Consider the following 21,065-nt stretch of genomic DNA (forward strand, 5'->3'; position numbering starts at 1 on the left):
AGCGCTATGCACGCGCAGGAGACAGCATTTGTTTCAATGCATCTCGTGCAGGACATGCGCACGTCAACCATGATTGATGCGTTGGTCGAGCTGCTGCGTCAGGCACGAGCATTTATGCCTCCTAAGCCGCCGTTCGCACCGGCCCAGTCCAGTGCAAGCAAAACTCCTGTACCAGATCAACACGCACCGTCAGCATTGCATACCAACATGCCCAACGACGATCGCCCTGGCTTGCCATACTTGAAGCGGACGGCTCTTCAGCTCATGGGAACACTAGCCTTTCATGCTCCTGGTACTCCCTGGGCTGACGTGCACGCATTTCAAAACCGCATTCGCGAGACTGGGGGACTGTACGAAGTGCTTTCACTAACAGCATTAGACGAATTGAACCCTTGTACGTATCCATATGCCGTGTACACATATACACAAATACAGGTCTTCACATGCTTACATCTTCACAACACGCGCAGATATTCGAGAGCATGCCATCTTCGCACTCCGCAATTTGCTTGATAGGAACGAGACGTCACAAGCCCAGGTCCGTGATCTTAGGCCGGCCCCACCACCATAAGGACGAAAGCTATCAAGTCTTTAAATGTTGTAGGCCTGCACCAAGTTTTGACGCACGCAACGTACGTCTATCATGTGCCATTTCTTCCTCAAACGCATGCATCAGGCGGCCATGTTCCAGCAGGTCTAGGGAATGGGTATCGTGCATTTCGCGTCGAAGTTGGCGCCTTTTTTCGGCCAAAGCATCAGCCGTCACAGATTGGGGTCTTCGTTCCAGAGGGGAAATGCTGCTGCTGCCATTACCATTACCAGTGCCAATGCTGCTGTTGTTGTTGCCATTGTGGGCATTGCGCGCACGCGCTTCACGCATAGCTGTAGCTACTTGGCGCTCTTGTTCCTTGGCTTTCTCATGCGCTTCTTTCGCACGTTCATGCGCTTCTTTGGCTTTTTCACGTGCCTCTCGAGCGCGTGTTTCGCGCATCTTTGCCGCTTCTGCCTCCACGGCCGCAGCACGTTGCTCTGGTGTCGCGTCTTTAGGCCGCGCTGGCTCAGTGGCCGCAGAAGCCATGGGACCGAACAACTGGTCCCAGCCACTCATGTTGTGCGCAAAGCTTGCATCTTGCGCGGTCCGAGACGCCGTACGTGGCTTGGCACGTTGAACTTCTATAGATGTCTCAGAGGCAACACTGTTTGGATCGGCGTTCGGATTTGCACTGCCGCTAGTAGTGCCGCTCTGTCGGTGTGATTCTTCGTGAGGCAATGATGAACGTGGTCGTTTGGCGCGTCGCTCTGAAGTTGCCGCGTCATTGGAAATGGCCTTCGACATAGAGGCCGACCTGCCTCGCTTGGTCTCTGGTTCAGACTGTATCACCTCTTCATCAGCGCTGCTCAGTTCAGATCCCGAGTCGAACGCATCCATCGCTTAAATACTCAAATATACCGTCGAGACTGCGCGTGCTCGCAAATTCGCTTTAATACAGCAAGCTATTGGGTACGGTGGAACGACCTTCGTTCGCCCAGGTAGACAGAGACACAAGCTCTCAAGCGACTGAACAACGCTGATGAAGCGACGATCTACTTGGATTGCCTGAGTGCCGACCCAACTCCAGACCAAGACGACGCCGATAGGTCACGTGATAATTCTCTGTGGCCACACACGACCGGCCAGCTCTGCTGCCACTGCAGCCGTCACATTGCGTCGCGACTTGCGCAGGACAAGCACGCATTGGAAGCTTCGTAGCTCGGAGCGAGAAAATTGGCGGCTGGTCTTGGCGACAGCATTGTTCGTATCGTCACCACATAGGACAGACTAAAGGGCATGGTATGTTGCCTTTCATCGTGGAATACGTTGCATGTGCTGACATGCTTGCAAAAGTCGCTTCCAAGAATTCTCGCGCAGATCGCCTTTACAGGCTCCAGGATCCTGGGCCGTGCATTTATGGAAGCCGGTCGGCAAGCCGTGCGTAGTACGTGTCTTGATGGGCCTATATACAGGACTCGCGCTTACCTCCCACAGATGTTCGTGCGAATCAGGTGGAAGCAGGCAGTGCGGCCGGGCGCGGCGCTGGTGCAGGAGGATCGTCGCCATCCAATGCACTCACCGGCACACATCGTATGACGCTTGATGAAGCCAAAATGATCCTGAATTTGAAGAATGATATCTCACTCGCCGCCCAAAGGCAGCCCAGTATTCACGAACAGGCCAAGAAAGAACTAGAAGAGCACTACGAACGTCTATTCACTATCAATGCGCCACCGGCGCCCAAAGGCAAGACAGGCGGCGGTAGTGGCTCATTTTACGTGCAGTCGAAAATTGTGCGTGCACGTGAACGCATTGAGGCTGAGTGGAAGATGCTCGCTCAGCCAGAGCAACCAACATCTTCGTCATCTTAGGCACCGCCCTGACCGACCTCAGCTGCAGCTACCTCTTGTTGTTGATAAGCAGCATCGTGAATCGCCACACTTCGTCCAGACGGGTCACTGTGGTTGTTAGCCATCTCATACAGACGTAAAAAAAATAGATATACATATATATCTTCATGAGCAAACGTACCTTGAGCAGCCCCAGTCACCACGAGGGACCCAGCGCACAGCCGTCCGGGCGGCTGCTTCCGTCGGGAACCATGACTCAAACAGTTCTCGAATCATGTACGCCTCCTTCGTATCCGGCGTGTCGACTGGGTATCGACTCTCGCGCTCACTGAACTTGTCATCGCTGACAGTCTTTTCCGCATACTCCTTCATTCCATCGATCCACGAATAACCCACACCATCGCTGAACTGCTCCTTCTGGCGCCAAAGAATGCTTTCTGGCAGGTATGGCAGACTGCCTTCCAATGGCGAACCGTGCTCCAAATCATCCGGCTTCACGTCAAAAGCCTTGCGCAAAATGTACTTTTCCATGTACGGTCGGCCATCAGCATCCTTCTTCTGCAGACTACCCTTGGAGAATTGCTTCTGTGCGGGATCCAAATTCATACACACGTCGAGGAATGCCTTGTCAAGGAACGGCACACGGGCCTCCAAACCCCAAGCCATCGTACTCTTGTTGGCTCGGAGGCAGTCGGCCGTGTGCAGGTTCTTCACACGCTTCACAGACTCTTGATGAAAGGCCTCCTTGCTCGGGGCCGCATGGAAGTACAGGTAACCGCCAAACACCTCGTCAGAGCCCTCGCCTGACAGGACCATTTTTACGCCTGTTGCTTTTATCTTGCGAGAGAGCAGGTACATGGGGGTAGATGCACGCACTGTCGTGACGTCGTATGTCTCGAGATGATACACGACATCTGAGAGTGCATCAAGTCCCTCTTGCACGGTGAAGGTGTATTCGTGATGGATTGTGCCAAGGAACTCGGCTGCCTGTCGAGCTGCAAGGAGATCTGGCGACCCAGGCAAGCCAATGGAGAACGAGTGCAGACGCGGCCAAGCAACGAGCGGCCCGTCGTCACTGGTCTTGGTCGCATCAGAGGCATGCTCCGTGCGACGCACCTTGCTGCTACGCGGTTCCGTCTTTGATGCGACAGCTGCCTCGTGATGTGCATGTTCCAATTCCATCTGCTGCACCTTAGCCTGCTTCTCTGTCTCTCGCGCCGCAATGGCTGCAATGAGCGACGAGTCCAGTCCACCGGATAGGAGTACACCATAAGCAACTTCACTCATCAGACGCTTTCGTACGGCCTTCTCAAGTGTCGTGCGGATGAGCGCAAGATCCGCGGTGGCCGTAGGAAGTTGACCAGACTCGTCCGTGTCCCACCAAGATGGGCGGTAGTAGCGCACGAGTTCATCGCCTTTCGCCCTTTGACTGTCATAGAAATGACCTGGCGGAAATGAAAACAAGCGCTCGCACTCTTTTGAAATGGCCTTCAACTCGCTCGAAAAGTACAATGCACCCGGATATTCGAAGGAACGGCCATAGTACAAGGTCGTCACACCAATTGGATCACGCGCGGCAATGACGCGGTGTGGCGACACGCTTGTGTCGAGGAGGATGAATGCAAACATGCCGTCAAGCATGTTGACGAAATCGACTCCGTGCTCGCGGTACAGATACATGATCACTTCACAGTCACTGTCAGTCTTGAACTCAACAGACGAGTTGAGTGAAGCACGCAGCTGACGGTAATTGTAGATCTCTCCATTAACTGCAAGGTAGAGCTTTCCATCGTCACTAACGAGGGGCTGCGAGCCAGAGTCGACACCAACGATGGCCAAACGCTCATGACACAGCACGCTACCACGTGTTGGTTTGTGTGGGTCATCTGCGCCTACCACCACACATCCCGACCAATCGGGACCACGATGCCGGATCGCTCGCGACATAGTAAGCATCTTTGACCGGTACGCCTGCGCATCTGGATGATGAATGCAGCCCAGAATTCCACACATGCTGGTAGGTGACCGCGATGCTGAATGGAGGAGTCATTCGTCCTTCTCTCGGTTTTCATCAGGCTTCGCATGTGGCACGTGATACGATCGATTCGTCGAGATGCCGCGCGTACTCCCCCCAAACGAAATAAGTGGCGACGGCCGCCGAGCCTTTTCTTGCACTAAGTCCAAGTCTGTCGTGGATATATGCTAAGTAGCTCGGCGCGTGTTGGCATACGTTGTGGAGCACGCGCACTTTTTTTGTTCCAGTCAGCTTTTCTTGAAGAGCACTCGCGCCTCGATCTGGTTGAGCGAATGGGACGTTGTGCTGGGATTTAGTTCCTTGAGGAGGCGCAAAAATTTCCCAATCCTGCTGTTGCACTCGGCATCTCAGCTCGTTCTTTTCTTTTTTTTTTCTAGTCTTAGTGGTATTGGCTTACGCTCATCGTAATTCGCAGTAACGTAGACGCGTCGACGTCACAAAAAGACTCTTCTTATATACCATGTCGACCCGCCAACTGCGCGGACTTTTTCCTCATGAAGTGATTGTCGCTGCATCGTCGTCGTCCGCGACGACTCAACGCGGTGGCCTGTACGTCCTTGACCCATCATCCTCGGCTTCTGCGCATACGCCGCTCATGCACTTCAAAGGCGTTGCACATGCCGCACCTCATGGCTTGTCTTGCACCGTATCTTCGACGCATGCATGTCATGATGGAGGGACAAGTGGATGCATTGCCGTGATCGAGTCTGATAAGGCTGTGCTGTCTCTTTACAGCTGGCAACGAGACCAGCCTATTACAAGAATTGTCTTGCCGCAGAAGATGTCATGTGTGGCTTTGTCACCCCGTGCTATCTACCTGGCAACAGGAACCGCAGATGGCCGCTTATATGTGTGGCATGTGCGCTCTGGGGCGTTGCTTTGCTCTTTCGAAGCTCACTACCGTGGCATCACAGCCATCCAATGGACGTTGGATTCAGCTGCTATCATCACGGCAAGCCAAGACACTCGCGCATGTGTATGGAGCTGGCCTAGCATTATGCAGTACACCGACCTCACACATACGGGCGGCCCCGCGCCTGCCCCATATGCGACGCTCTCCGATCATACGCTCGACATTTCGGATATGTACGTGACAGCTGGTGCCTTCCCTCATGAGACTCGGCTTTGGACAGCAAGTCTCGACGGCTCTGTTAAATCGTGGGACCTAGCCTCACGCCGTCTTGTGAGCACATACGTGCTCGATGAGCCCGTCCGCGTCTTGGCTGTAGACCCGTTGGAAAGGTTTTTCTTCGTCGCACTTCACGAACGTGTGTGTCGCATTGACTTGTATGCTAGCGAGAACATGAGTGGTTCTGGATCTAGCGCTGGGAGTGTACTGAGATTTCGTGGTGGCCGTGGTGCCTCTGGCGTTAGTGAGCGTGTGAGTGATGCGCCGCACATCGAGCTGAATACCCCTATCTCTGCACTAGCTCTCTCGCTTCAAAGTTCACACATTGTTATTGGTACACACTTGGGTCATGTGCATGTTGTTGACGGCATGACGCTACAGACTGTCCGCACTCTTGCTGCGCATGCTTCCTCCATGTCACAGTCAGCGGGTGTGAAGACGCCTGTGACATCTTTATTTGTTGTGCCTCGTCCTGTGGACTTGCCAAGTCTATTAGATTTACGTGCGCCATCTGGAGCGAAGCGCTCACAGCACAGCAACGATCGCGACGCTGCTTCAAGCGCATACATGGATCCTTTACCCGTCCCCACGGTACCGACTCAGTTTGCCCGTACATTGTCCTCGCCCTTGGACCAACCGCATGTCTATGTCCGTGTAGGTGATGCGCACAGCTCGCATGTACGCAATGTACATCGCCTTTTCACGTGGGCCAGGCAGAATCAGGCGGCTCAGTCCGCTACGTCCTTGCCTCTAGACCCAAAGGCTCCTGAACGCGTAGCCCACGTCGCGGCTGACAGCAGTACAGAGACGCCTGCTTTGATGCAAAGGATTCGGACGCTCGAAGCTCAAGTCCACAGAGCCAAAGCGTTAAATGATCAAATGTGGCAGCATCTCGTGCAAGTCGAGGCGCATTCAGCTACGTAACACTGAGTATGGCCATACCTCGCGATAACATGCCATAATGCGCTCCTGCATGAGCGATGACACACCTATGGCGCCGTTCTTTGCGATTGTGTATGTACCCAGCAGTAGCATCCCTGCAAGGCCGACACCAGCCAGCACCCCATATGAAATGCGCGTTTGCATGCCTCGACGACGCGCGATTTTTGCACCACCACCCATTATATGAGCGGCTCCAGCGATACAAAGACTCGTGTAGATACACCACATAATCATTGGATGACGTGCAAAGCCCACGCTGACGTGTGACATGTCGAGCTCCGATGGAGATAGCTGCATGATCGGCATCGAGTCTTGCATCGGAACGAGCCGATTCACACATACATGAATGGCAAGGACGGGCACTAGCAGTGTGCCTGCTACTTTCTGCCACCAGCCAGCGTCGCGTGCAGCTTCAAGCCAGGACACGCGGGCTCGTGGAAGTATGGAGCGACGGATGGCTGACGATATTAGATGCACACATAGCGATCCCCACACGAGAACAGGCTCCAGTAGGGCTTGCTGGTAATACTCGCGGCCCAGCAGCAAAGTCTGATTTGCCATATCGAGCCCTACAGATCCACGAGCGAGCGATGCGACAACCGGTGCGGCCATATGTACGATAAGCACGCTCCCGAGTGTCGCTGCCGATATATTCTGAGCCTGCGTTGCAATCCGCAACACTGAGGCACGCCATGAGAAAGACTTGGGCATGGGAATAAGGAGCCGTATTCTAAGGTAACACGAAGACAAAGGCTACAAACCGCGAACAAGCCACGATATGCTATAGGTCTGCAGTTGCTGTGCCGCGTGGCTGCTCAAATAACATAATATATTTCACGTCTGCCTGCCTTTAGCGCGTCCGCGCCGGATTCCTTCGACGTCCCCACCACTTGATCCTCTCCACAAAACAAGTTTTCGTGGTCATGCCTCATTATCAATTATTTGGTGGTGCCATAAGCATCCATTTAGATGGCAACTATATGGATGCAAGTGATCTGCGTCAGGTCCCCGACAACCAAGAAGTTCTGCTCTCCCGCGATTCGGATGTGAGTGTGATTGTGGAGGTCTTGCAATGCGTCGGCACGTCTACGGATGCTGATGCGATGGACCATGGCGTGCGCTATCACTTTGATTCATTGGCGCATGATAACAGCGCTTTGGAATCCCAGATTCTCAAGGTTGCATCCACCACGTGTATACCACAGAATCCCGCACAAGGAGCAACACCCACTCCGTCACTTGCACAGGGTCTTCAGATCGTGCGAAAGTTTGGTAAAGCATCCGACGAAGATCGTGTGCAAATATCCATCGCGATGTGGCGTCTTCCGTCCAAAAACGTAGACTTGGTTCTTTCAATCAATGATCCCACTTGCGCGCGAATTGATTGGAGTGTGCTCCAACAGGCAGCAAGTTCACTACATATCGTAGACTGGGGGCTATTTCCCTAACAGCAGGAAATTTATGAATCAACTACCAGCATGTACACTTTGCTCGAAAGTAAGATGCTTGCGGTGGACAACTCCGTCCTCTTCAATGACAGCATCGTTCGTTGTCTTGCCACGATTTGATCAATGCTTTAGAAACACGAAGGCTCGCGACTACACGGTTAGTCAGCATGTGTTCTCTCTGTCGGGTCGAGCGCAGTGAAGGGCGGCGTAATGACGTCACACGCGCATTGACTCACTCGATCTCGGCCCTTACCTTTCTCCGCTTTGAACATCTTTCTTGACGTTCGAACCTCTCCCCTCACCCACCCCCCATATCGCATTTCGTAGCCCAATACAATGGCGCCTGCACAGCCACTCTGGCTTCGTTGTGAAACCAAAACTGCCGAGCACAGGTCGGCATTGACGCCAACGACGGCAAAGAAGCTCATTGATGCAGGCTTTGACATAACCGTTGAACGCGATCCGCAACGAATCTTCGATGACAGCGAATTTGAAAAGGTCGGCTGTCATCTTGCTGACTACCATACATGGCCGAGTGCCCCACGCACGACGCCTATTCTAGGTCTTAAAGAACTCGACACGCCAGGACCCGATCTGGAGCATACGCACATCCAGTTTGCACACTGTTACAAGCAACAAGATGGCTGGGTGGACGTACTCGCACGCTTCAAGCGAGGCGGTGGCAAGCTCTATGATCTCGAGTTCCTCGAAGATGCAAATGGACGACGTGTTGCAGCTTTCGGATGGCACGCTGGCTTTGCAGGTGCGGCTCTTGGTCTGTTGGCCTTGGCTGAGCAGGTGCAAGGCCGGCAGCTGGGCAAGCAGACCATGTATCCAAACGAATCATCCCTTCTCGAGCAGACACGTGCGGCCGTCGAAACGATCCGCGCTCATCGTTCAGACGGGCGTGTAACATCGCTTGTGATTGGTGCTTTAGGACGCTGTGGACGTGGCGCCATTGACTGTCTGGAGAAATCGGGCTTCAAAGCAGACGAAATTGTTCGGTGGGACATCCAAGAAACGTCGGCCAAGAGTGGACCATATCAAGAAATTGCCAATTCGGACTTGTTTATCAACTGCATCTACTTGTCGAAGAAGATTCCACCATTCATCAATCGGGACTTGCTTGCCGCCGCTGGCTCACAACGGCGCCTCGGTATGATCGTCGACGTCAGCTGCGATACGACGAATCCAAACAACCCAATCCCCGTATACTCAGTAAACACGACGTTTGAAAAACCAACCGTGCGTGTGGATGGCGTTGACAACCTCGAGGTGATCTCGATCGATCACCTGCCGACCTTGCTGCCGCGTGAATCCTCCGAAGCGTTTTCCCACGACCTACTTCCTTCCCTTCTGCAGCTACCACTAATTCAAGGTGACGACGGACCGGATGCACTGGCACAGGACCACGCTGAGGGAGAAGGCGCTGTCTGGGCTCGTGCTGAAAAACTATTCCGCCATCATCTTGCTGAAGCCGAAAAAAATGGTGCATAAGATAGGTGTGAGCGTACACTTGACCACTCTTGACCCGAGACATTATGTTTCTCCGAAGTCACTTGACGTGGAAACTCAGAGAAAGTATTTGGTGAATAGATAAAGTGGCAGGGGAGAAGGAGAACATACAGAAAGCATGCAGTCTTGTATACAAACAAGACCAGCGATGAGAAAAGCAGGTCTGAACGGACACGTAGACACTAGTTTGGTTCGTGTATTAGAGAAGTACTTATTTGGCTACGTAGATATGATTTAAAATACAAACACCTTGTCGTCACCATGGCTAATGTCACCCGTAGCTGGGTAGTTCAGCTCAACGAGATGCTTTTTCATCACGTTCATCATGGGCGGTGGACCGCACATGAGAATCCGACAGTCAGACGAGGCTGCAGGGAGAAAATCGGCCATCGCTTCTTTCGTCACAAAGCCAACGCCGCCTTGCCAGTTGGGCGGGGCCACATTCAAGAAGTAATACACGGAAAAGCGTAGTGGGTTCTTGCGCTGAAGCGACTCGAGTTCTTTACGCATGAGAATCTCGTCTTCAGATACATTAGCATAAATAAGCTTAAATTCCGTTTTATCAGTTGGGTCGGCCAACGCAGACCGAAGAATCTGCAGACACGGAGTAATACCCGTACCACCCGCGACCATGCCGATCCGCTCCGTCATGTTGGGAAGGTACTTGAATCGACCCTTTGGCCCCTTCATCTGCATAGTGTCGCCGATCTTCAAGTTATTAAACACACGCGATAGATTTCCAGCTTCATACGTCTTCACCAAGAAATCGACATAGCCAGTCGCGTCATTGTCCGATATGGGCGTGTAAGAGCGCATGACGTATTTGCCCCGAATCATCGCGCGCATAGAGACGTGCTGTCCCACGGGGAGGCCAAACTTGTGAGGAATTTCGAAGCGGTATCTGCGTTGCGTTAGTATTGCTGGCGACGGACGCTTGGGCATGTTTTTGCATCCACAAGTCTTGACAAGTCACAATCACGTACATACTGGTCGACTTTGAAACTGCGATGCGTTGAATCAACTTGAATGCACGCCATTCGTCATTATTTAGCGCTGGCTTCACGCTCGTGAACGCGCCCCACACGTACATGAGCGCGACAGAGCACAAAAGTCCTGCGAGAAAAGTGACAAGGACACGCGAATCCATGAACGAAAAGGCAGTGTGCATCTCAGCAAAGATCCAGTGAGTCGGAGCCAGTGCCTTAGTCACGAATTGTGCGACCGAGCAACACAAGACAAACGAAGTGATAGCCGACGCCGTCAGCACAATTAGATTCGAGTACATGGCACACGCATGCAGAAAAAGCTTCGTCACCTAGTGATCGACATTCACGTGGACTCCACGTGCTTTGTGATCGAGCAAATCCCCCCAACCCCCAACTTTGCCTATTTGCGGCAGGTCTTAAACATTAGACTCTCGCTGTCAAATTGCGCATTTTACGTTGTCGTGAATTTTAAGGAACTAAGTGGGACGAGGGGCCTGGGGAGCATTCATCCATGACCATCTCGACACTTGGTGTCCTAGTTCATGTGACGCCGACGCTTATCAAGGTGTGTGAATCCGAGCGGGACCGCGGCGGCAGCAGCGCAGCTGCACCCTTGCCTCTCCATTCCCCCTGTTTGACTTACACTCGCATAGAATGCATTGCGGCATTATGTACGGTTCTTTCTTGGATTTGGATGGTGCGCACCGCGCGAAACGGCAAACGAGTTCCTATACGACCAGTACGTCATGGCGATGCATCAGCACTCACACGCAGGTTGTTCCATCTGATTAAGAAACTTGCCATCTATTTAACTCATCATACAACTGAGGATGCCCAAAAGATGTACGTTCGTTTCCCCGGTTCAATGGCAAGCTATTGCTGGGACTCTTTTTCCGCCACATTCACCCTAGTCTGCGCAGGTACTAACGCTCGTTACTAGTTCCGACCAGCCAGTACCACTACCGCCATGGTGTTATGACGAGCAAGTCATGATCCCTTTGGAGTGCTGCCACAAGGCTGCGGAGCATTTGCACACATACTTTGGACCAGATATGATACAGTCGTTTATTGGTGGCTCGCGATGGTGGCAGATGCGGAGTCAATCTGGTATACCTGCACATTGGATTGCTCACTATTCAGACTACCATCTTGTCATGTCTAAACATGGGCAGAAAACCAGCTATTCGACAGAATTGATGCATCGATTCACACGCGATTCAGCGCGTGTGAATCCACGGCACGAGCATCCAACAGCTCATATTGATCCGAACGCAACGCGGCAGCCGGGCCGCTTCGCAAATACCGCTGAGGAAGCTGAGCGCTTGTCACGCGTTCTCTTATATATTCATGGAGGCGCATACTACTTCGGCTCCGTCAACACACACAAACACGTCATTCATCGCATGACAACGAAGTTTGGTGGGTTTGCATTGGCTGTAAATTATCGCAAAGCGCCACAATTTCCCTTCCCATGCGCGATTCAAGACTGCTTGGCTGCGTATTTGTACTTGCTAGATCCGCCGCCTGGCGCTCTGCATCCGCGCATCGACCCGTCGCGTATAGTTGTTGGCGGCGATAGTGCGGGCGGCGGCTTAGCACTTGCACTGCTGCAGATCATTCGTGATCTTGGGCTCCCCCCACCTGCCGGTGCGATTCTCTTATCGCCCTGGAGCGACCTGACACACTCGTTCCCGTCCATTCTACAAAACACCAAAACGGACTATATTCCTCCATACAGCTTTATCCATCGGCCCAGTCTGCTATGGCCCCTTCCTCGAGAAACAGGCGCCTTTGTGCGCCGTTCACAATCGTTTGTGCGCCGCCGCGGCCGGCAGCCAACTAGTGAAGGCCATATGGACAACATCCCTTGGCACGCACGCCCGATATTTGTGCCGCAGCCCAATGGGGCAGCGCCAATCAAAATTACATCCCAGGTCCAGTTCTATGCTACAAATGCTCAGTTGCGTCACCCGCTCTGCTCGCCCGCCTTGGCAGGCAGTCTTGGTGGCCTCCCACCGCTCTACATTATGGTCGGTGACGACGAGGTCTTGCGCGATGAAATTGTCTACGTTGCACACAAAGCCGCACATCCAATGCGATATCCCACCAACCCGGACTTTGTGAAGCTCTTCCCACACACGCGCGCCGCTGCCGAGCGCTTCAATGCGACGCCGACCAATGTGCATCTGCAGCTCTTTGATGGGCAGTGCCACGTCTTTCCGATGTTTATGTATACGGCTGCTGCACGCCACGCATACCGTGGTATGGCTTCCTTCATCAAGCATGTCACGGGTGCGCCGCTGAAAACAAGTGGAGCTATTGCTAATTCCATGGGCAGCGCACCTGCAGGGGAGAACAAGTATACGGCGCGAGTGCCGCTCGAGAGGCCGCAGTACTACGACCACATGATTCGCGAGCGTGTCGCACGAGACGGAAAAATCCGGCCGATGGAGCGCGAGGACCATATGTCGTACTTGTGCCTGGATCCGAAAACGATCGGTATTATCAAAGCTGAGACGTATGCGCGCTTCCATAAGGGCCATACGATTTGGGACAACAAGTATCACCGCGACTTTAAGCGGATTCGCAAGTCGCGAGCCAGGATCGAGCGGCGTGTCCAGCGGATCCTGGCGAAGGCTGAGTCGGAAGGCCTGTTTCGAGACATGGGGGATATTGAGGCCTCGGGCACCAAATGGACAGATCTTGGCACTTACGGTCCTGCTGACCTGCGGGGCGAGACACCTCCCCTCTCAGCGGTGGTGGGCCGTCGTGATACACCAGATGCCATGGCCCTCTTAAAGTTAGGTCTGCACTTGCGCGCGAAGCGGCGCCGCGCCTTGGGTCTGCAGGCAGTCGAAAAAGGTGCTGCTCCCAATACGGTACCGATACCAACCTCGCTCGCCGACGATATTCCTCGCCGGGCATACTCCATGGGCGAGCATTACCATACCAACCAGGAGCGGCCAGTACCGCTCGACAGGTTCGGATGGTGGAGAAACTTGCTGGTTCGTGGTGGTCCCTTTACCAGGAAGACCAAGCCAGCATGGGTGCATCAGGCAGAGAAAGAGAAGCAGCGTGTGTGTGTGTCGGAGTGGGATTAGTATTAGGCGAAAAAGAATAAAAGTGTGTGGAAGCGTCAGCACAATGTACCCGTGGCGCAGAACCTAAAGATTACTGGGGTGTCTCGGACATTTGCCGCGCCTGCGTCGCGTGCTGCGTTTCGGGCGCTTGCGCTTGCGCTGCTTGCGCTGCATACGCACGTTGTTGTATGTCTAGTACCTGAATGAGGAGCTTCAGGTTTCCTCGATGCACCTCCAAAAGTTCGATCAATGTAGGTATACCGAGTCGATACTTGTGTGATAATCGTTCCATGTAACGCTGTAGTCTGTGTCGGCACCGATAAACATCACCATTTGCTCGCGTCATAAACGGCATTAGCTGCTTTGGATGGCTCAGGCCATAATCGGCACAGAGCTCCCACACATGAGCTTCGTACAAGGCGCGTGCTCGATGTCGTTCTGCACGCGTAATCGAGTGGTGTGGACGTATCAGACGCGAAAACACCGACATATTCGGCATGGGCGAGCCTGGCGTCACTGGACTCGTGCCGTGCCGCCGCTCCATCGTTGGCGACGGCTCTTCGTCATGCAATCCAGAACACGCTTCACGCGCTTGAACCTTGGCATCATGATGCCCACTTCGTTGGCCTATCCGCACAGTGGCAGGTGTGAAAGACGGCGGAATCGCTTGGCCTTGCGGCGTATGTACATTCGCCGCGCTTGCTGACACTGGCTCTGTCGAGGTGCTCGCAAACGGCCTCACGTCGTGCGGCTTGTGGGTTGAGGGAGTCGAGAATGACTCGACCACGGCTGAACGTGAGGCCGTACGTGGTGCATCGAGTGCGTCAGATGCATTGCGCGCCGGCTCCGTCGGGACAAACTCGGACGCGCGAGCATGCGCAGGTTCTCGAGTGGGTGAGCGTCCTGAGATCGGAGGCCTGGCGTCTGAGACAGGTTCATGTTGAGCACTTTCGCCGTTGGCAGTCGCATGCCCGGATGACCGAGCCTCCGCCAAACGGCTGGCGTGCTGCTGCATGGCTGACTCCCATAGCTGGGACTTGGCTTCATCAAAAAATGATTTCCATGCAGATGGGGTCCGATCTGGCACAGTCTCAGCAAGCTCTGCCCACACGGCAGACGGCACCTGAATTGCAGCGAGTTGTGTTTCATCAGGTACATCCATCCTTGCCGTATCGAGAATCTCTACGAGCTTGCTGATCAGCAAACGGACATGCTCAGGCTTCACGCGATCACCATGTTGACGAATCCGCGGAGCGCGGTGGTGCGTAGGCGCAGAAGCAGCAGGCAGTTGCTCGTGCAGCTGCATCTGTGCTGTTTGGTCGTCTGCACTCGCGCTTCCAGGTTCCACGAAGGCTGGGTCTGTCTGGCCTCGATACTGAGCCTCAAATGCCTGAAAGTCAGCTTCATCCATCTCTTCCTCTTCGCTTTCATCGTTCGGTTCACGATTCGCACCATTCACGGAGGTATTCAGCGAGGGCGATCGTCGTGATGGCGGCGAAACAGACTGCGATGCGATCGGTGAAGATGAAGCGGACTGTGTGGGAGGCAATGGGGGTGAGGCAGGTCCTGGCGCCGTTGCAGCAATGCCTGAGGGCGCTGACGACGTGGACGTGCGAATCTCGCGCATGACCATGGGAAGAGCTTGTACAGATGACGGACCAGCATTGATCGTATCCACTTTCGCCATGAGATTCATCCCTGAGCGTAGGTTTTTTGTTAAGAATGATTGATAGCTCCAATACGTATGTCGTGGACGCAGTTCTCGCAGGGTGCGAGCTAATTCTGACACATTGAAGTTCCCATTTTGAGTGCGCAGAATCTCGAGTATGAATTGAATATCTGACTCGTCGTACGTATTACGACCGGAGTGCCGTGTATCCATGTTGTGACAGCGGCTAGTTTCTGAATGTCAATGTTTGACCCGACTCTTCGGCAGACACGGTTCAGCAGGTGTGCTTCACAGCAGTGGGAATCGGCGGCGCTTGGTGTCGTGGCCCCAGTGTCCGACGCCACAACCTGCGTGCCCTGCTCTGCCTTGCTCTGCCCTGACCCACCCAACTGCTTGCCTCTCTGGCTCAACCGCCTACCCTCCACCTCAGCCTTCAAACCAGGGACAGCTGGGGAGGGGGGATTCAGGGCGTGATGGGATCACGTGATGTGTTGCATCACACGCGTCGCGAGCGAATCGGTGTTGGTGGGTGGATGCGTGTGCATCAATGGCACCCGCGGCTGGACGAACGAACGTGTTGGTGTGCCGCTATTTTTTCAGTGTCGTCGTTGAGGAGCCGAAGCAACATATTGCGGGCGGACCAACAACAAATACATCCACAATGGTGCCACTCACGCGCCGAGAGTCATCAAGACTCTCAGGCACAGGGACTGAATCCGTAAACGGCGTATCTGGCATGTATCTCGACCAGATCCTGAGTAATTTCGAACAGTGTACGTATCGACAGGCCACGGTGTTAAGGCAACAATGAGACCTTCTTACATCCAGACCGTCGAAAACATGCGGCACAGAATCGTGATATTGTGCAAGCTAATGCCCTTGCTCACGCACGGATTCGTGAGCTTGAGGCACGCGTACTAGAACTTGAAAGTGAGTGCGCCGAGCACAAGCTTGCTGCTGGTCGACAGAGTGCTCATGTGCGCTGCCTTGAATATACCTTGGAGTGTGTGCGAGTCGGATGGGAAACCATGGCGCATGCACTGCGTGATTGTGGCGTGCGCACACCGCTAGCAGCTCGCGAGCGTGCGACTTCCGCTTTGCCCACACCTCCGCAGCCTCCGTCTCGTTCACATATTGTCCTGCAAGACGACCGGCCTACTACGCGCGTTCCTGCCGCATATGCAACACCATTGGCATCTGAATTTATTGCAGAGGTGAGCGAAGATATGTCACCACTACCTGAGACGCCAACGCGTGAGGCCTGGACACCATCACAGGACTCGACACCTCGCGTCGCTTCACCCCTCCGTGGTGACACGTGTCCTATATCTGTAACGCGAAGAACGCATGGCCGGCGACAAAGCACGCAGGTGGACGATGTGTTTCGCTTAGATGCTAATGACTCGGCGGGAACACAACATGTCGGCGATGATGGTGACATGCAGTTTGAAGAATATGAGCAGTTCGTGGATCCTGTATCCGAGCAAGAGCAAGGGCAAGAGCAGGAATGTGAGCCTGTGTTTGCAATGGATATGGAGCATGAGTATGAACAGGAACCTTTCGTTGAAGACGAACTTATACCAGAACATGAACATGAACATGAGCATGAGCATGAGCACGACCATGTACTCCAACACGAGTCCCTACACGAAGGGGAATCAGAGTCTCATCCTTCGTCTAATACTGGCTCTGGATCTGACAGCCGAAGTGAAATGGATCACCAGCTCGATCCTAGCATGCAGAATCTATCTGCTCATGATACCAAGCAGAGAACGACGCCATCGACGCCGCCTCATCCCCAACCGAAGCGCTCTCGACGCACATCCATCGCGATGGACCCTGGCCTTATCGACGAAGTGCCAGATCGGACACGTCGGGCACGGAAAAGCATCAATTATGCGCTTCCCAAGCTCAATACCAAGATGCGGAAACCCGATCCGGATGAGAGCGACGCACCTGATGCAAAGAAACCCCGAACCTCACAGGAACGTCGCCGTTCTACTCGCACAGCTAGGCAAGTATCATCGCCGTCACAGCCACCCAAGACCGGTCCTAATGCAAGCGTAAACAAGTCATCAAAAGAGTCGAAAGAGCTTTCCGAGTCGAAGCGGTGCGGCGATGTCAACCAGCAGCACGAAAACGAACTGCCGCCAGATTCATCCAACACAGGCACGCAGCATCCTTCTCCGGCGCCTTCCACTCTGCCCCCAGCTACGCCACCTCAGGATCAAGTCCAGCACGATCCGGAGCCTAACCACGGGCAAAAGCAAGACTCGAACTCGACGATACAAGATTCACCTGTCTCGCCTCTTCTTACACCCAAAGCAGCGCCGACGCCACGGCGCCCAAGACGCTCGCGGGCCGCTGAGCCAACGCGACGAGCAACGCCTCAGGTGCCCAAACAGAGAGCCGGGACACCGACGATCCCCCCATCTGTATCAACAGCATCAGCAAGACCAACGGTGCCTGCATTCCAGACACGGTCAAACAAACCGTTCGTACCATCGCGCGGAGGCAAGAACCCACATGCCAGTGTGCTACAGCAGCATTCAGCACAGAAAATGCCCAACTGGGCTAGCTCACTGCTGCATTTGTCGTCGCCGGAGCCACCTAGCCGCCAATCCTCGCAACAGAACAAGGAGAACTATCCCGAGCGTCCTCGTCGCCCTTTGCAACAAACCCCGTACTCGACAAGGCGGTCTTCAGCGTTCTCATCCGGGTCGTGAGACAAAACTATCTTCCCACATTTACTACATGTACAATAGCTAATCGCCGGCATGCGCCAACATCCACACCCAACGTGGATCTTCTCTTAGTTCCTCCCGTTGTGCAGCATGTCCATGAACCACACGCTCTATAAACCATGTAAACCATGCCACAGGCCGCCAGACCACTGCTGTAGCGGCCGCCACGAACGAGCCTTGTTGCGTCGCCGTGTTCGCTTGCATCGTTGTGTCGACCCAATCGACAACAATATGTGGCGTGTTTGCAATGCACCAGTTCGACACGCGCAACAGACTGCCCCATATCATAATAAATGCACGTCCAATTCCCCAAAGAATCATCGCTAGCAGCAAGACCCCCACAAAGCTGACACTTTCCCAAACAACAGTACATCGGACGGCGTCAGACACAAGAGGATATGCGCCTACAGCGACAAACGGTGTGCCGAAATGAAACGCACCCACTGACGACACAACGACAAATGTATGAAAATGCACCGCCAAACTAATGAGAGCAAGGCCAAGTGTGGCATGCCAAAAAAAAAGCTCTCGCCATGTAAGCGGGACAGCGTGCAAAGATTCAGTATGGGGTGCTTGTAGATACGCTGTCGTGATAACCCGCTGGACGAGAATGGCGGATCCTTCGCGGAGATTGGGCGACAATGAGAGCCACGTATGTTGATGCAATAACACAACAGACTGAAACAAGCGCTGTATGATGCCTTGAACAATTTGAAGGAGGATCGCAGGCTGGAATATTCCCAGACGATACACGTGATTTCTCGATGACGGATACGACGATGATGACGACGAGAGTGGATCCTCGTTCGAGCTGCTGCGGTCTGTGTCCTCATTTGCCTCGACGTCATCGTCCAACGCATCCAGTACATTTTCCCAAAGAAGTGACATGCTATTGGCTTCGTCAGCTGTCGTCCGGATCAGGGGCACGGAACTTTCCGGCACAAATTGCAATGACTGAAGGCGAAGTGGATGTGGGCCCGAAAACATGGCTGGTTCATATCGATGAAGAGATACGTCAACGACAGATCCAAGACATTGTGTCAGGACGACAAATACCAGAAATGATACAACAAATCGTATGCATGGCGACGACAGAATGCGTGTTAAATACGTCAATTGTAGCTGGTAAGATGTACCACATTGATCACAAACCAGTGCCGACTTTGCTCGATGCGATCTGGCGCGCCAAGTGTCCAAGCACGACGCATGCACGTACTTCGAGCAAGGGCGTAAGCACATGCAGCTATGTACACACCTTCATTGTCCCACGACAACGACATGGACTGATCCATCTATCGCCGTGTTGGATCTCGGTATCGAAGCAGATCCGGCATGACCGCACGCTAGACGGAGAAGGGGGCGATGGCGAATGTGACAATGAGAGCCGAGGCTGCGATGGTGATGACGGCTGGGAAGCCAATGCACTGGCGTGTGACGTCCCAAGCATCAGTTCTGATTCCACATGCAAAGCATCGGCGCGGTCTGAGTCATTCTCACACATATCTTGGGCACATCGCCGCGGCCCATACGAACCGGGATCAAGTTGCGTCAGAGCACTCCACAGCTTAATCTTCTTCCACACAAGGCCCGCCCGCCACTTTGGCCGACACGTAATCTCGGTGAGACGAGTCGAACACGATCGACCAACCCCCCCCCTTGACGAACACAACTTCCCTGCCCGTGCATCGACCATTTGTAATAATGACTAATCATGGGATGTGCCTTCACGATCACGACGGTGGTTTCTTGAGAATTGTGATGCGCGGTGGCGCCGATGGTGTATGTGGCTGAGAGTCTGAGCTCTTATGCTTAGCCTTGCGAGGTTTGGGCGGTTTCTTTGTATCAGATTTGGATGGCGCCTTCTTGGCTGCCGCCTTGGGGCGATTACTACCCGTATTCTCATTTGATGCAGCGTGGCGAGTCTGATGTGCATGAGAGGATGATGGTGCCGTTGACGATGATGACGGCTTTGATGGTGCGCTTGAGATGGATATCTTTGAGTCTGCCTTAGATTCAGACTTTGAAGAGGCTTTGGATGAGGCTTGTGAGCCAGGAGCCTTATCGGTTTGGTTAGTGCGCGCTGACGCAGTTGATTTTTTGTAGAGTTCTTTCTTGGCCTTAGTCTTCATGCCTTCGATTTTTGAGAGTGGCACACCACTCACATTGGCGAGAATCTCATCCCTCGATAACGCTTTGTTCGCCTTGGTACTTGTGTTCTTGTCTTTGTGCTTAGACGTAGATGCGTCTTGCTGCCCTTTGCTATTTTCGGTTTTGGCTGGCGATGATTTCTTCGTTTCCTGCGCTCCCTGTTTTTGCTTGCGCACGAATTCAACGAGAGGAGTCGTTATACTAGCTTTGTCCGAGTCAGTTTCAGAAGCAGACAAGCCTGGTGCTGGCGCCGGCGCCAGGGTTGATGGGGCTTCCAGAAAGGCAACGAAATCTTTGTACTCCTGCGTTTGCTGAATAGTACCGGTAGATTCACCATATTTGTCTGGAGCCCAGCGCATGTAGCTTTGAAAGAGCGCATTGTCCACAAAAGCATGGTAGTTTTGACCTTTGCTGTCGCGAAATATGTGACCTTGAAAATTCTGAACAAAGTCAAGCACATACTTGAAGTCACTGAAGTTAATGTAAGCCACGGAAAGCGTGTCTACCTCCGACGCCTGCTCGCTCCGCTTTCCTTGAACGAATGCAGTCCGACTCGCTGTTCTAGGCTCGTTCGTGACAGGGTCTGCCTTTAAGCGCACCCATGGAGAAACAGCTTCCCAAAACACATTTTCCGTGAGATGCGGCGGCAGATCACGCACGACAACTTTCCTGTTGGATTCTATTGCATCACCACCCAAACTCATACTTCGACACGCAGTCGGATCGTCCTAGGTCAGTGTGGAACAAGAATCGATGCAGCACGTGTATCACGCGTGCTGCATCGCCTGAAACATTTTCCTATTTTTTTTTTTTTTTTCACAAACAAGAAAGGAAAGCTATCAGTTGTTGGCCGCGCAGGCGTGTTAGCGATCTCCACCCCGCAGCGATCACACACACACATCTCTAGATTGGAGTTGTGGCAAAATACGTTGCTGTGGAGAAACTCACATCGCATCTAACCAAGTTTCGGCGGCCAGACTCTGCGGT

At 53.5% G+C, this 21,065-nt stretch overlaps 11 protein-coding genes across 11 annotated transcripts; 5 read left to right on the forward strand and 6 right to left on the reverse strand.

The window, feature by feature from the left end:
* Positions 1–583: 583 nt before the first annotated feature.
* On the reverse strand, positions 584–1,429 carry MGL_0550 (uncharacterized protein; the record flags this gene model as incomplete). The annotated part of the gene is made up of 1 exon (XM_001732723.1): positions 584–1,429. The coding sequence occupies one exon, from the start codon at positions 1,427–1,429 to the stop codon at positions 584–586; it is 846 nt and encodes a 281-aa protein (XP_001732775.1).
* Positions 1,430–2,399: 970 nt separating this feature from the next.
* Positions 2,400–4,395, reverse strand: MGL_0551 (uncharacterized protein; the record flags this gene model as incomplete). Its single annotated transcript, XM_001732724.1, has 2 exons — positions 2,400–2,490; positions 2,564–4,395. 2 exons carry the CDS (start codon positions 4,393–4,395, stop codon positions 2,400–2,402), a joined length of 1,923 nt encoding a protein of 640 aa, XP_001732776.1.
* Positions 4,396–4,877: 482 nt separating this feature from the next.
* MGL_0552 (uncharacterized protein) lies at positions 4,878–6,470 on the forward strand (the record flags this gene model as incomplete). The annotated part of the gene is made up of 1 exon (XM_001732725.1): positions 4,878–6,470. The coding sequence occupies one exon, from the start codon at positions 4,878–4,880 to the stop codon at positions 6,468–6,470; it is 1,593 nt and encodes a 530-aa protein (XP_001732777.1).
* Positions 6,471–7,411: 941 nt separating this feature from the next.
* On the forward strand, positions 7,412–7,936 carry MGL_0553 (uncharacterized protein; the record flags this gene model as incomplete). The annotated part of the gene is made up of 1 exon (XM_001732726.1): positions 7,412–7,936. One exon carries the CDS (start codon positions 7,412–7,414, stop codon positions 7,934–7,936), a length of 525 nt encoding a protein of 174 aa, XP_001732778.1.
* Positions 7,937–8,272: 336 nt separating this feature from the next.
* MGL_0554 (uncharacterized protein) lies at positions 8,273–9,433 on the forward strand (the record flags this gene model as incomplete). The annotated part of the gene is made up of 1 exon (XM_001732727.1): positions 8,273–9,433. The coding sequence occupies one exon, from the start codon at positions 8,273–8,275 to the stop codon at positions 9,431–9,433; it is 1,161 nt and encodes a 386-aa protein (XP_001732779.1).
* Positions 9,434–9,685: 252 nt separating this feature from the next.
* MGL_0555 (uncharacterized protein) lies at positions 9,686–10,393 on the reverse strand (the record flags this gene model as incomplete). Its single annotated transcript, XM_001732728.1, has 1 exon — positions 9,686–10,393. One exon carries the CDS (start codon positions 10,391–10,393, stop codon positions 9,686–9,688), a length of 708 nt encoding a protein of 235 aa, XP_001732780.1.
* A 1,033-nt stretch (positions 10,394–11,426) lies between these two features.
* On the forward strand, positions 11,427–13,538 carry MGL_0556 (uncharacterized protein; the record flags this gene model as incomplete). The annotated part of the gene is made up of 1 exon (XM_001732729.1): positions 11,427–13,538. The coding sequence occupies one exon, from the start codon at positions 11,427–11,429 to the stop codon at positions 13,536–13,538; it is 2,112 nt and encodes a 703-aa protein (XP_001732781.1).
* A 70-nt stretch (positions 13,539–13,608) lies between these two features.
* MGL_0557 (uncharacterized protein) lies at positions 13,609–15,213 on the reverse strand (the record flags this gene model as incomplete). The annotated part of the gene is made up of 1 exon (XM_001732730.1): positions 13,609–15,213. The coding sequence occupies one exon, from the start codon at positions 15,211–15,213 to the stop codon at positions 13,609–13,611; it is 1,605 nt and encodes a 534-aa protein (XP_001732782.1).
* Positions 15,214–16,214: 1,001 nt separating this feature from the next.
* MGL_0558 (uncharacterized protein) lies at positions 16,215–17,912 on the forward strand (the record flags this gene model as incomplete). Its single annotated transcript, XM_001732731.1, has 1 exon — positions 16,215–17,912. The coding sequence occupies one exon, from the start codon at positions 16,215–16,217 to the stop codon at positions 17,910–17,912; it is 1,698 nt and encodes a 565-aa protein (XP_001732783.1).
* A 39-nt stretch (positions 17,913–17,951) lies between these two features.
* Positions 17,952–18,917, reverse strand: MGL_0559 (uncharacterized protein; the record flags this gene model as incomplete). Its single annotated transcript, XM_001732732.1, has 1 exon — positions 17,952–18,917. One exon carries the CDS (start codon positions 18,915–18,917, stop codon positions 17,952–17,954), a length of 966 nt encoding a protein of 321 aa, XP_001732784.1.
* A 743-nt stretch (positions 18,918–19,660) lies between these two features.
* Positions 19,661–20,782, reverse strand: MGL_0560 (uncharacterized protein; the record flags this gene model as incomplete). Its single annotated transcript, XM_001732733.1, has 1 exon — positions 19,661–20,782. One exon carries the CDS (start codon positions 20,780–20,782, stop codon positions 19,661–19,663), a length of 1,122 nt encoding a protein of 373 aa, XP_001732785.1.
* Between the last annotated feature and the right edge of the window lie 283 nt (positions 20,783–21,065).

This window comes from Malassezia globosa (assembly GCF_000181695.2).
Source record: "Malassezia globosa CBS 7966 chromosome Unknown mgl_sf_1.1, whole genome shotgun sequence".
NCBI classification, from domain to species: Eukaryota; Fungi; Basidiomycota; class Malasseziomycetes; order Malasseziales; family Malasseziaceae; genus Malassezia; species Malassezia globosa.